This window comes from Zootoca vivipara, chromosome 4 (genome assembly GCF_965207765.1).
Source record: "Zootoca vivipara chromosome 4, rZooViv2.hap1.1, whole genome shotgun sequence".
Lineage (NCBI taxonomy): Eukaryota > Metazoa > Chordata > Lepidosauria > Squamata > Lacertidae > Zootoca > Zootoca vivipara.
The window spans coordinates 92,326,974-92,341,554 of NC_142587.1; the positions used below are offsets into that span (position 1 = coordinate 92,326,974).

At 44.7% G+C, this 14,581-nt stretch overlaps 1 protein-coding gene across 10 annotated transcripts in view; it reads left to right on the forward strand.

Annotated features, from left to right (window-relative positions):
* The window catches only part of DLG2 (discs large MAGUK scaffold protein 2), an 835,907-nt gene that overhangs the window by 623,035 nt on the left and 198,291 nt on the right, over positions 1 to 14,581 (forward strand). For all 10 annotated transcript variants that reach the window (XM_088668833.1, XM_088668834.1, XM_088668835.1 and 7 more), the window contains one exon: positions 1,957 to 2,126. In XM_088668833.1, coding sequence (XP_088524959.1) covers positions 1,957 to 2,126 — 170 coding nt within the window. The remainder of the gene's footprint in view (positions 1 to 1,956; positions 2,127 to 14,581) is intronic.

Consider the following 14,581-nt stretch of genomic DNA (forward strand, 5'->3'; position numbering starts at 1 on the left):
AAATTACTCATAGGACGTTTTAGGGAGGCAAATTCTGGTCATTTCTTTTTTCTCGCTCTTTTCAAAAACTGACAGCTGCTTTGCTGAATGTGGAACCATTTTCTTATTTTATTTTTAAAGTGTGGCAGTCACCATTACCCCCTCGCAATGCTCCAGAAATGACGCTATGCCTGGGGCATTGTGGAGGATGCAAAACACTGCTGACTGGGAAAATCTTAGGTGGGAAAATGGTGTGGTGCTTCTTGTGGGTGAGCCCCATCCGTAAGACACTCTTGGAAAAATTCCCTGCTCCTGGACAATATTATGCAAAATGAAGTCCCCCCAATGATTTCTGCATTAAATTAAAAACAAACATCTCTTTCATATTAAAAACTTACTAACAACATTCCAGAAGAGGGAATGGGAGGGAATCTCTTTCTGCAGTTTGCCAACTCTTGAAGAATATGTTGTTCAGTTTTGTTGAGTGGGAAAAGCTCGTTTAATAACCGCGCTTATTCTCTGATATATCTCAAATTGCCCCACTGCAGTCCTAGAGTTACGCAACAGAAGAAAAGCCTAATGGATCAGGCCAGTGTCTCCTAATGTCCAGCATCCTGTTCCCACAATGACCAAGCTGCTGCAACATCACTTTGCCCACTTGTAATTTACCAGCAACTCGTGTTAAGAGACATACAGTCTCTAATGGTCCTCCCACAAATCCTTTGCTCCTCCTCATCTTCCTCCCACCTATAAAGCATCAACCATGAACTAGGCGGTGCTTTTTTTGTGCTGGCATCCAGTGGTGCGGAGTACTATCACTGATTCTCTTTTTGCTGCACTGACAGTCATTTTGTACTGGCACACACAGCACTTGATAAAAGATATGAGTACTTAGGGCTCCCATACATCCAGGATACAAAGCCAAGATTCGTCTGTAGGAAATGGTGTCCGGGCATTTGGCAGCCCATATCGGAAGTGTTGATCTTTTTGGTGGTTTTCCTTTAAAAGAAAAGAAAAAAAAAGGTTAAAAGCTTAGTTGTTATTCAGATTTTGCACAAAAAAAAACCCAACAACAACATTTGTGTGCAGATTGTCACTTCTTGAAATATTGATGAAACAACCCCTGTGTTGCAAACTTGAGTCAAAATACCAAAAAAGGCAACACGTCGACCAATTCCAACTGTTGAAATGTATCTGTTTTTATCTTTATAAGCTATAACTATGTGTATGACCCCTGTTCCGCAGATTATATACAAACACTAAGTTAAAAAACTGAAGAAGACCAAACCGAAACAGCATGATTACCTTGGATCACTGTCTTACATGTCGTTATAGTTTATAAAGATAAAAACAGATACATTTCAACAGTTGGAATTGGTCGACGTGTTGCCTTTTTTTGGTATTTTGACTTCTTGAAATATGGCAACCCATACTAGCACTTCATTTATTTATATACCAAAAAATAAAAAGGGAATGGAGCCATGCACAGTGTCTGTGTGTGTGTAATATACATCTTAAATGAGCAAATGGCATATTGCTGGATTGAGATGAAAGCCATCAAGTGTTGAATAGAGAACCAAGGCTTGCCTTGGACGGGTGTATTAATTTCAATAAGTAATTTCCTTATGGAGTAAAACTCCAGCATGCAGCAGGGTGCCTTTCAATACAATTTCATTACGGAAGGGCCTGCTTTTTAATAGTGCTGGGAAGAAGCATGCTGAGCACAAAGGGATGAAGGGAAATTTTTTTGGCAGGGGGTGAAGGGAGCTCGTCTATAAATGACTACCAAAGTGACTTCAGAAAGATCTGATTTGTTCTTATGCAAATGGGGGGTGTCTAACGTGGTCTATCTGTGCCTTCGCCATTCCCTAGAAAATATTCCAAGCATCTAATGGAGGGCTTTCTGCAGTGAATCTCTTTCTCGGTTTGGCATTAGAAGGCTCAGTCTCTCTGTTACATTGTCCTCCTGCTCTCCAGAGTCAACGACTGCATCTTGCGGGTGAATGAAGTCGACGTCTCCGAAGTTTCGCACAGCAAAGCCGTCGAGGCCCTGAAGGAAGCTGGCTCCATAGTGCGACTCTACGTCCGTCGGAGGAGACCTATTCTGGAGACTGTTGTCGAAATCAAACTGTACAAAGGGCCGAAAGGTAATGAGGAAATATTGAAATAAAAGTGGGGGAGGGTAGGTGGGGAGACACAGGAAGGTGTCCTTTGGCCAGATCAAACTGTGGTTGCACTGGGATGTTTGCAATGGTTTGTGATGTGGTGGGTGAGCACCATGGTTGCACACTGCTCCATCTTTATCACATCTCTCCTTGTGTACCACCTTTAGTGCAGAGATCCTGCACTCATTCAGACCTCCTTTTGCAGTGTGCTTTCCAGGCACAGGCCTGTGCTTTAAATTTCAGTGTATGAGCAAGCTTGTTTTGTTCTGTTTCGTTTCGTTTGCCCTGCCACGTTCCCTGGGAGAACCCACATTTTACTGCTGATTCAGAGCAAATGGCAATCTACTATATATATATACTAGCTGACCCGGCCACGCGTTGCTGTGGTTCTTTCCTGTGATCCCCACCCCCACCCTGTCACGATCCATGACGTATCCTGCCCCTCCTCCGTCCACCCCGGCTCATCCCTGTGTTTCCGTAGAATACGGAATATTTATATATATATATATATATAGATACACACACACACACACAGTTGCCGTTTGCTCCAAATCAGCTGTAAAATGCGGGTTGCACCGGGGAAAGCACTGGGACCCAAAAAAAGAACAATTTCAGACATGGAACTTGAAATACATCTCAAAAGGAAGTCTGGATTAGCCCTAAACCTCAGTTTTCCATTACACCTGAACCAGGGAACTCTGGTTTAATGTTGCTTTATGAACTATGATAAGCCACAATTAGATACTGATGCCTCCCTGGGAGAATGCACATGCAGAGTTGTAGCTTCCCCATGGATGTAGGTCTCACAGCTGCAGTGCCGGATTAAACCCTGTGGAAGTCCCAGGCAGTCAAAATCTCGCGGAGCCTCCTCGCAGATTATCTCCTAATACGTTTTTGAGTTTACCGACCAACCATTTTAATTAGCCAATTTTATTACACGAAACAAACATTGACAATTATTGATGTTATAAAACAAACCAAATCATGATCAAGATCAAATCAATATTATTTTGGTCCCTAAAAAGTGGCGCCTGTTTGGTAACCCCCCCACTGCAGAGCCGGACTCCCAACAGCTCAACATGGGCTGACCTGCACATTGTGCTCATTTACAGGTAGCTACCCGTGTTGGTTTGCCGTAGTCAAAACAAAATTTAAAAAATCCTTCCAGCAGCACCTTAGAGACCAACTAAGTTTGTCATTGGTATGAGCTTTCGTGTGCATGCACACTTCTTCAGATACACTGAAACAGAAGTCACCAGACCCTTATATATAGTGAGAGGGTGGGGAGGGGTATTACTTAGAAGGGTGGTGGGAATGGGTGGTTGGCTGATAGGTGTGGTAAACCTGTTGACGACTGTTAACTGCAATTGGTCTTACAGGAAAAAGCAAGGGGTGAAATGGCTAAAAATAGCTTTAACATGTATAATGAGTTACAGGTAGGTAGCCGTGTTGGTCTGACATAGTTGAAACAAAAAATAAAAAAAATGTGCATGCACACGAAAGCTCATACCTATGACAAACTTAGTTGGTCTCTAAGGTGCTACTGGAAGGATTTTTTTTATTTTCATGTATAATGAGATAAGAATCCAATGTCTCTATTCAGACCAGGTCTCTCCATGGTTTTAAGTCTGGTAATAAGTTGCAATTCAGCAACTTCTCTTTCCAGTCTATTTCTGAAATTATTTTGTAATAAGACAGCTACTCTGAGATCTTGTATAGAATGTCCTGGGAGATTGAAGTGTTCTACTGGTTTCTATGTCTTGGTCTCATTTGAAAGCATCACTGCCATTTGGAGTTGGTTTGTTTTCTTCAGATTGTATTTAGCCTCTCTCCCTCTGTGTTCCGACTGACATCCGCATGCTCTGCGCTTCCTATTCCTTGTTCCACATCATTGGCTAGTGGGAGTTGGGAAATGCAAAACATGATGATGTCAGGACATTGGGTGGCGTTACTTTATGAAGCAGAAGGCGAGGAGCTTGAAATGCCTCTTGGCAATGTTTTGTTTTGAATCAGCAGTTCAGTGTCGGATGCAACCCCATATTAGAGCAGGGCTGGATATTTAAGCAGGTATTTGACACAATTCTCAGTTTCTGAGAAAGATGGGTGTGAAAAGAACTAAAGTTAGCATATTCGTTTAGCTTTTGATAAAGCAGTAGGGAATAATTTAGCTTGGTGTTACAAGGTGCAGGGGGGGGAATTAAATACCGGCAATCTGGTGTCAAGATCCTTGTGAAGATTTCATTTTTACTTGTGCTTCCTGAAACAATTCTGCTTTACTAAGAGTGTGTGTGTGTGTGTGTGTGTGTGTAAGAGAGAGAGAGAGAGAGAGAGAGAGAGAGATGGGCAGACAGACAGACAGACAGACAGACAGACAGACAGACAGACAGACAGACATTATATGCTTTTATAACCAGCTGTTGTTTTTAACTGCTTGGTGTTTCAAATATTGATGTGATCATTCATGCATCCTGGATACGAGATTCGCTCACACACATATGCATTAGCACCTGAATTTTGCTGTTGACGTAGGATTTCCATTTCACCACTGCAATTGGCTGAAAAGTGGATTTGATGCTATGTGAAGGCTCCCTCTAGTGTGAAATGCCGCGGCCCATTTCCTGCTGGTGCTGCATTAAAATGACAAGCAAGTTGTCCCAAGGCCCCAACAGGGCCCACTGATGTTGGCACCATCCCTTACCATTCCTTACGCTGGGCGCCTGGGAGACTGCGAGGACACCCTTGTACATTTCCCACAATGCCCTGGGGGTGGTGGTCCATTGGGCACTCAAGGGCATCGTGGGAAATTCCAAATGGTGGCTTGTAACCTCTGCTGTCGATTAGGCCAGAAGGAAAGGCTGTGTTGTGGACTCTCAGGACCATCGCAAAGCTCAACAGAGTTCCTTGGAACAGTGGCACCTCACCTGGTCTACCTGAGAGGAAGAAAAAAGGGTGGAATTGTGCACTGTTAGTCGCCACTGCCCAAAGGGCCATTGTGGGCCGACACCACAAGCTGTTTATAGCCTGCAGGTCAGGGGCTCCCCATCTAATATTATAGTTTCAGATTTGTATGGTGTGGTTTTTTTAAATAAATAAATGCAATGCTTGTCTTTATAATTTTTAAGCTATTATTTTGGAAACTTCCTGGTGTCATTCTCACCATTAGGGTTTGCTAGAGTCAGTCGAGACTTTCCTGTCTGACTGGATTTTGCATGATTGCTATTATTATTTATTAAACTTACTCAGGCATGGGAAGTAATTCTTGGTTCCTCTGTAATGCACATTTTAAAGATGTATCCTGTTTGGGTTTTTGCTTTGTTCCTCAACTGTTCCCTGCCTCTTGCCCTCAAAAAGAGAGTCTAGAAATGGAAATGTATACATTATTGGGGGCAGTGCTTTTTTTCTTGGGTGACGCAGGGGTACACATACCTCTAAACATTTTGTGACTCTAACAGGAGAAGAAACAAAATAAAATATAATTTTTAGTTTCTTCTCTAGCACGGTGAGTCGTCAGTTCCGTTGCTACCCCCGATGGCAGCCTCATTTCCTGTCACGGTGTTTCCTGAGTCTCAGACGGAATGAGAGTACCCCTAAACGTGTGGTTTTTTAAAAAGAAAAAACCACTGATTGGGGGATCCATCGTATTGTATTCTCCAGTTGCTTTTATTTATTTTTAACAAAAATAATATACCACCACCAGATCATAACAAAACTTCTAGGTGGTTCACAAGAAATATTAAACATTATCTATGAAAACAAGTAATTAAAAAACGATTAAAACTAAACAGGTATTAAAGTAAACAGAAAACTAAACAGGTATTAAAGTAAATGCCAACACCAACGTGTCTGGATAGGCTTGCTTGCCTGAACAAAAATATTTTAAGTAAGCGCTGAAAAGAATATAGGGAATCGTTGGGAATCGTTGGCTCTCCCAGCAGCTTAGAAGCAGGGATGTGTTGTTTTTTTCTGGAAAAGTTTCCTTTTCTAAAATACATTGCTTCAGGAAAAGCCCTTGAGAATGGTCAAATTTTACATGTTTGTTTTACTTGCATTTAATAAACAAAGCTAAAATCTTTGAAACTGCCAAGCTTGCCTAATGTCGCATTTACAGTTGCCAATCCTAATCATGAATTTATAAAATGGATCAAAAATTTTAAAGGGGAAAAATAAAGCAGTGTCAAATTTGCTGTTTTTTATAATATTTTTTATTAATTTTCAATTACAATTCAATCACAGCCTCATTATAACAATGCCAAATTATAACTCGGTTACTAATACCAATCGTTCAGATACCAAAGTATATAATTTAGGTGCCCCCCCCCACCGACATGCTGGAATTGATGGTTTGATTATATTCATTATTTCTTTGTTCCAAAATCTTATTAACTTAGAATCATAGAGTTGGAAGAGACCACAAGGGCCATCCAGTCCAACCCCCTGCCGAGCAGGAAACACCATCAAAGCATTCTTGACATATGCCTGTCAAGCCTCTGCTTAAAGACCTCCAAAGAAGGAGACTCCACCATACTCCTTGGTAGCAAATTCCACTGCCGAACAGCTCTTACTGTCAATTACATTCCTGCCAAAATAATAATCCCTTATACAACAACTGCAAAATTAATAACTTCTATTTGTGTTGACATATTAAATGATTTATAAAACACATGTGAGGCACTCAAACTATATCCTTGTTCCTCCTGTATGTGACAATCAAAATTTGCCGTTTTGGAAAATTTCTGCCCCATGTCATTGCTTCCAAATATTTATGCCTCTCCCCCACCCACCCCCCAAAAAGACCCTAAAAAATTGCAAAATCAAGAAAATGAGGTCCTATTGCAGCAGATAAATTTTTTTGAAAAGTTTTGTTTTCTTGGGACCCCACCCTGGAGCTTCATGCTGCAGGAGCGTGTTGCTCCCGGGTAGGACTAGCCCTACGTTATGGCAAAGTGAGACAGCTGCCTCAGTGGCAGATACTGAAGTTGGGGAGTGACAAGAACTATGAGTGCCAAATGCCTGCCTAGAACCCCCTGCTGCCCTCAAGTGCAGTTCTTCCATTGACAGTGCTTTCCCCCCAGAAAAATAGGTGCCGGAACTCACCATGAAGTTGTCACCTTAAGTCACCGGGCAACTCGGGGCAGCCCTGAACAGATGCCTGTTTGACCACAGCCGCATTCACCACCCGCGGAGGTGCTAAAAATTACACCAAGCTGTCTCCCTAGCTGGTTTGGGGGTCCCCCCTGGTTCCGGTGCAGGTCAAATAAATGCGTCCCCCACCTCCCTCATTCTCCTAGATTCAGGCAGGTGGCTAGGGCAGCTGGGAAGGGTCCTCTCGCAAACACATGTAGAGGCCTGGCTGGAAAGCTTAAAGCCCGTCACCGCTACCAGGAGATGGGTTGGAGAAAGGGAAGTGTGAATTGGCTCCGCCCCATAGCTTGACCAATCGTGGCTAGGAGCTCGGTGGAGTCATAGGTCTAAAAAACAGAGTGTAGACTCCGACATGCCAGCCAGCTTCTGTTTTGACTTGGAATGTTTGTTTTCAGCTTCTCAGAAGTGCATAAAGGCAATAAGTGGGTGGTGGGAGTACCAGCCTTCAATGGTGCCCACCTGAGATGTGCCAGCATGCTCTGGCTTAAAAAAAAAAAGCACTTCCTTTCACCAGTTTTGGAGTAAGATTCAACTACCAGACCAATTGGTTTCTGTATGTGCCTTGGGGAAGGGCACCATCTTGTCCTTCATGTCAGGCACAAAATGTCTTGAGCCAGCCCTGCTCCCTGCTGCAGAATTTATGCTGAGCATCACAAGGGCAGGAGGAGCACTGTGACTTGTGGGGAGGGCCTGGCCCTGCAGTCCTTTTCGCTGTGCCTGCCCTCTGCATGAGAGAAGCGTGTGAAGAGTGCTCATGGTTTTGCGGTTGTTGTTTTGTTGATCTCTAGTGGCCATTGCAATTGGGAGAATGTCCTGGTGATTCATTTAAATGGTCCAGCCTTTTCTCACAGTGCCCAACCTTATGACCATGAGAAGTAAGATAAAGTAGGAGCCAAATACAACAGGAAGTGAGGGCAGGGAAAGGGAACGGAAGAGAGGGGGCACTCAACAGCTCAAGGCAGAACTCATTGGGTTGTGACACTTGAAGCAAGTCCATCATGAAGATTTATAAAAGGAGATCAAATTCAGCAGGCAGCAATGACATGAGCAGTGTGCCATTTCTGAAGCTTCTTAAAAGAGAGCCCTTTTTTTATCAGATGGTGTGTAAAACACAGGATCTGCTTATAAGCTGACTGCAGATACCAGAATCAGAAGCCCTGAAGGCTCTGGGGAATCTCACTGGAGAAGTTCCCGTCAGCCTAATCTTTTGCTAGTTGTCCTTTCTTTCATTAGGGCTCCTGATGATGGTGCTTTCTGTGTTTTGGGTTTGCCCAAAGCCCTTTGCATGAATGAGATTGCACAGAGCTTGCTGTGCAGGGTGGACCCCGCCGGTTCCCAGAAGCTGTCCAGCCTGCCAGTTGGCTTCCAGCTACTGGGCTGTAGTCAGCTCATCCTCTCTCTGCTTGCTCCCTACCACTGTCAGTTTATACTGTCTGGGCCACATGTGTCAATTGTTGTCTCGCCTGCAGGCAGGGCTCTTGCTCTCTGAGGCATGAAGAACAAGGGAAAAGGTCACGTTTGTGCCAAAAATAGAACTGGAGAGAGGGAACCTTCGGGGTTCTCATCAGCTTCATCTTAGCTCATTGGTTTCTGTCGCTGCAAATAGGAGTTAAGTTGCCTTGTCTCTGTGGGTGCTTCCAGATGGGCATTTGTTGTAAGATCAGTGCTGCTCATGCGGGCAAGTGCGCAGCATCCGCACATAGCATTGGCATGAAAAAGCCAGCCAGGATTCCCATCCCCCACCCCCCACCCCGGTCTAAAATTAATCAAAATTTACCCTTTCTGCTGGAAATCCCTTAAGTTTCTTTTTTTAAAAAAACAACAAAGTTGCCAGTGACCCATTAGCAACATCTGAATGGCCCATTTATGGCATCAAGTGCTGGTTCCAGCTGAATCCCAGAAAGCAAACCATAATGGCCAACTTTAGATTTGGGCAGAACAGAATGAGGCAGCCCCAGATTGCCCAGGGTTGCATCAATGCTGCCCAGAGTGATCTGGAGTTGTCAGAAAGTGTGTGTTTGGGGGGAGGGGCAGCCTGGCAGTGAGGAGAGGGGACAGGCAGCCTGCAAATGTCTCCCTCTCCCAGCCAAATGTTTAATTTGGGTTTTAAAACCCCAATTCATAAGGGATAACGGAGGAAAATGAATGCTTTTTATGTCCTACACAAGAAATCTCTGGACCTATTTGTCTACAATTTGGCAGGCTTAATCTCATTAAAGTAGAAGGGGGGAATACAGAATCTTGCTTTATGAAGAGCAGATAAGGAACCAAGTCCATAGATTGCAACGAGTAGCTCTGAAATGGATCGGTGGGTTTTTGTTTTTTAATATAAATATAAGCCAAATCTTGGCGCATGTGTGCACCTCTCTACTTATATGGACAGTATACCCTGTGTGACAAATGTCATATACATCAAGGGGTGGCATGAATGAGTGAATTGCATCTGAGTTGTCAAAGATAAAAAGAAGCGATGAACATGCTTGCATTATCCAGTCATGTGCCAGTGGGGTCAGAGCCCAGGATGTAGTCCAAGCAAGCAAGTAATCAGAGTCCTGTTCAAGAATCTAAGGCGTCAAGGGCAGATATAATGCCTAAATAATACTGCTTCCTGTTTTCTACAGTGGCCAACCAGATACCTCTGGGAAGCCTACAAGCAGGGCGTGAAGGCAATAGCCCTCCACTGCACCAGAGTTTATCCTCAGTGTTTTGTATTTAGAGAAATGTTGGCTCTGATCCTGGAGGCAGCATATAGCAAGCATATTATGGGAATTATGGGGGCTGTAGTTTGTTAAGGGGGCAGAGAGTTATTAGGAGTTCCTCTCCATAGCTGCTCCATAGGGACGCGGGTGGCGCTGTGGGCTAAACCAGAGTCTAGGGCTTGCCGATCAGAAGGTCGGCGGTTCGAATCCCCGCAACGGGTTGAGTTCCCGTTGCTTGGTCCCAGCTCCTGCCAACCTAGCAGTTCGAAAGCACGTCAAAGTGCAAGTAAATAAATAGGTACCGCTACAGCGGGAAGGTAAACGGCGTTTCCGTGTGCTGCTCTGGTTTGCCAGAAGTGGCTTTGTTATGCTGGCCACATGACCTGGAAGCTATACGCCGGCTCCCTCGGCCAATAATGCGAGATGAGCGCGCAACCCCCGAGTTGGTCACGACTGGACCTAATGGTCAGGGGTCCCTTTACCTCCATAGCTGCAGTTCTCAGAGTGATTTTCACAATCAGTTCCTCTTCCCAATGAACTTTTTTAAATGTATGGGGTGAGTGTGGCTATAGCCACAGGTAATGGCAGCCCATTGGCCTAACCCAGCAGGCTCTTATGGGGTGTCGCAGTGTGACCAACCTCTTGAGAAATTTTTGGAGAATTCCCCTTCCTCTGCAGAAATTCTGTGAAAGGGTCCCCTTCGCGTTTCTCTCCCACCAAACAGGGAGCAGAATTTCAAGGGGCCAATTGCACATGGCCTTGACTGCAACGGGCATCATTAACGAGCTTTTGCAGCAATGGAGATGTCACTTCCCTATAAGCCCCAGTGTGGAGAAGATATTACAATAAGACCTGAAAACGCTAAGGAATACATGCCCAACATCTTCCTCAGGAATTCCACAGCTCTGCAGGTTTCCAATTTAGTGCAAGCAAGCGAACAAATGTTGTCTTCATGTCACTTCGTGCTTATCTCTTGGCTCCGTTGCAGCCAGTCGGCACCCTTGCCTAGAACTTAAAACTGCTCTTATGAGCATGGTTTGACAGGAGATAAGCCTGGCAGGAAGAGTGATGCCCATCAGAGTAGCTTTAGTTCCTTCCAGTGTGAGCTGGGAATCTGGGTAATCAGAAAAGCGGGAAGTCACTCCTGATACGGATATTTTGATTTGTGTGTTGCTTCCAGCATAGGGTCAGGAGAAGTAAAAGACGGATAAGGAAAGGGTGAGACTTCTGATCCGAATTTGTCTCCCAAATTTTATCACATCCAAATTGCACACACAACTGCTGTTATATTGCGGAATAGCTCTCCAGAGCTAATGCGTCGGGGGGGACTTAATTATTATTTTAACCCACCTTTCCTCCAAGCTGCTCAAGGCAGCATATATGGCAATAGGGGCATATGTGAAAGGGCAGAGTCAAGCCTGCAGACGCAGGCATCAGTGCTGCTTAGCTGGACAGTGGCTGCTGGGACACAGAAGCAGCAAGTCCATGTAATCTTAGAATTGTAGAGTTGGAAGGGAGCATGAGGCTTATTTAGTCCAGCCCCCTGCAATTCAGGAATCTTTTGCCCAAAGTGGGGCTCGAACCCACGACCCTGAGATTCAGAGTCGCGTGCTGTATTACTGAGCCATTCGGTTGGATAGGTGGGGTTGCCACTGCCATGGTTTGAAACCATGCAAGAGGCTTGAGAAAAGCACCTTCGTTGTGCCTCCACTTGGTACAAGACAACTTCATAGGGCAGGGGTCCCCAGACTACAGCCCGGGGGCCACATATAGCCCACGAGGCTCTTTTATGCAGCCCCTGGGCACCCCTGCCACCCGCTGCCGCCACCCACTCTTACCAGGGCGGTGCGGCTGCCCACTTGCGACCCGGAAAAGTGATGGAAATAGCTTGTGCGCACGCACAAGCGTCGTTTCCGGTGTACTTCCAGGTCAGAGGAGGCTTCTGCACATGCGCACAAGCTATTTCCAGTGCTTTCCAGGTCGGGAGTGTGCCAGAAATAGCGTTTGCGCATAGCCGTGTGCTCCCCTGCTCTCCGGCCCGCCGTGCAATCGACACGGCGGGCATCTGGCCCGAAGCCGGGTAAGTTTGGGGACCCCTGTCCTAGGGTCCTGTGACAAAAGACACAAAGACTTCTGTGCTGTGGAGGAGAAGACCAGGCTTTCCACATCATCAACCGGTAGAAAATCACCATGGTTTTGGGAAAAACACACATTTTAGCTGTGTGGGTGAAGGCATTCTAAGGAGACCTTCGTTTCATCAACTCATTGCAAAGTTGGTTGGCTGAACAGAAGGCAGAGCAGCATGTTCTTCTGGTTTTTTCCCTAAGGCTCAGAGCTCATCTTGGGCTCTTCATTAAACAGTACACATATTTCAAGAACAGATCTTGCGTCAATTGCTTCCTTCCTTCCCCCATTCTTTTTGTAAAGTGACCTTTTCCTACACACCCACCTTGAAAATACACCCCCCCAAAAAAAGCTTGTTCACTACAAGAATCAATGTGGTTGACTCATCTTTTTTTCAAAAAAAGACATTTTATTAAATTTTCCAATTAAACACATTTAAACACATTTAACAATAACAAAACTAACAACAAACATAACATAAACATAACAAACACAGAATATTTCTTCTAACCATCTTATCAATTATTACAATTTTCTTTGCTCTGCCGAGCTTGGACTTCCCTCCCTCCCCCCAAACGGTTTTTTTCTGTCCATTCCTGTCTTGCAGTTCCTTTATTCCTACTATTTAAAGTCAATTTGTAGGATTTATTTCAGTCCTGCAAGTGTCTTTAAACTTCTACAGTTCTTCTCCATATAATCCACAAATTTGCTCCAATCCTTTTGGAACGTTGACTCTCCCTGGTTTCGGATCCTGCTAGTCAGTCTTGCTAATTCCGCATAGTCCATCATTTTTGTCTGCCACTCTTCAATCGTCGGTAACTCCTGAGTTTTCCATTTTGGGGCTAACAAAGTCCTAGCCGCGGTTGTCGCATACATAAATAATACTTGATCCTCTTTCACAATCTCTTGACCTATAAGTCCTACTAGAAAAGCTTCAAGTTTTTTGGGGAAAGTATATTTGAAGATCTTTTTCAGTTCATTGTATATCATTTCCCAAAATCTTTTAACTTTTTTGCATGACCTCCACATATGATAGAATTCACCCTCCTTCTCTTTACCTTTCCAGCATGTTTTACTACTCATCCTATACATCTTAGCTAATTTTACTGGTGTTAAATACCATCTGTACATCATCTTCAAAACATTCTCTTTCAGGGCAGTACATGCAGTAAATTTCAATGTTTGATTCCACAGTTTCATATTCAATATTATACCCAAAATCTTTTGCCCATTTTATCATCACAGGTTGACTTATCTTGGTCAGTCTAGCTCTTCAGATTTCAAACATTCTCTCTCCCGCTCCCCGCTTTTCTGTAGAATGCAAGCGCACATTTTCTGTTTTGTCAGGATGCCCTTGGCAGCAAGCACCCATGACTAATTGAACATGGCGATTATCTGATTCCTTGCTTAGCTGCATTGCGTGGTTTGATTAGAAACATCTCATTTTATGTAGAAAAACTGTGCCCACTTTCAAAGGCCATTACTAATGCAATCCTGTAGAGCCCCTGATTGTCATCTTGCAGCGTTCTATTCTATTTAAGGCATTGCACAGAGTGTTGGGCGTTTGTTGGATCTCCCTCCTGAGTTAGGGATGAACAGATGTCCCATGTTCCATTTCATTTTTATTGTTCCGAGCGTTGACTTTGCTCTACACTCCGCCTGCCTCCCAATTTAATTTGGAGAGTTTTCTCAAATTAATTTCGGTACTGGCATGCTCACGGTTTGCTAGAGTTTTCTATTCATGTTGCTGCTCCCCCCCCCCACTTCAAAGTTTCCAATCTGTACAGGTGCATATGTGCGCTGATTAAAATAGCACATAAAAAAGGTAAAGAGACCCCTGGTCGATAGGTCCAGTCGTGGACGACTCTGGGGTTGCGGCGCTCATCTCGCTTCACTGGCCGAGGGAGCCGGCATACTGCTCCCGGCATACAGGTCATGTGGCCAGCATGACTAAGCCGCTTCCGGCGAACCTGAGCAGCACACGGAAACACTGTTTGCCTTCCCGCCAGAGTGGTACCTATTTATCTACTTGCACTTTGGCGTGCTTTCGAACTGCTAGGTGGGCAGGAGCAGGGACGTGGGTGGCGCTGTGGGTTAAACCACAGAGCCTAGGGCTTGCTGATCAGAAGGTCGTTCAAATCCCCGCGATGGGGTGCACTCCCATTCCTCGGTCCCCGCTCCTGCCAAACTAGCAGTTCAAAATAGCACATAGAAAGGAACATAATAATATATGTAATAAGAGCCCTGCTGAATCAGGTCAAGGGCCCATCTAGTTCGACATCCTCTTTCCCCAGTGGCCAACCAGGTGTCCATCGTAAGCTTGCAAGCAAGTGGTTCTGCTCTTTGCTCCTGGGCCGTGTCCAGAAAGTGGTGGTGGGGAATGAGTGTTCAGACTTGTGGGGTGCCTCAGGGGTGTGTCCTCTCCCCCATGCTTTTTACCATCTATATGAAGCCACTGGGAGAGATCATCAG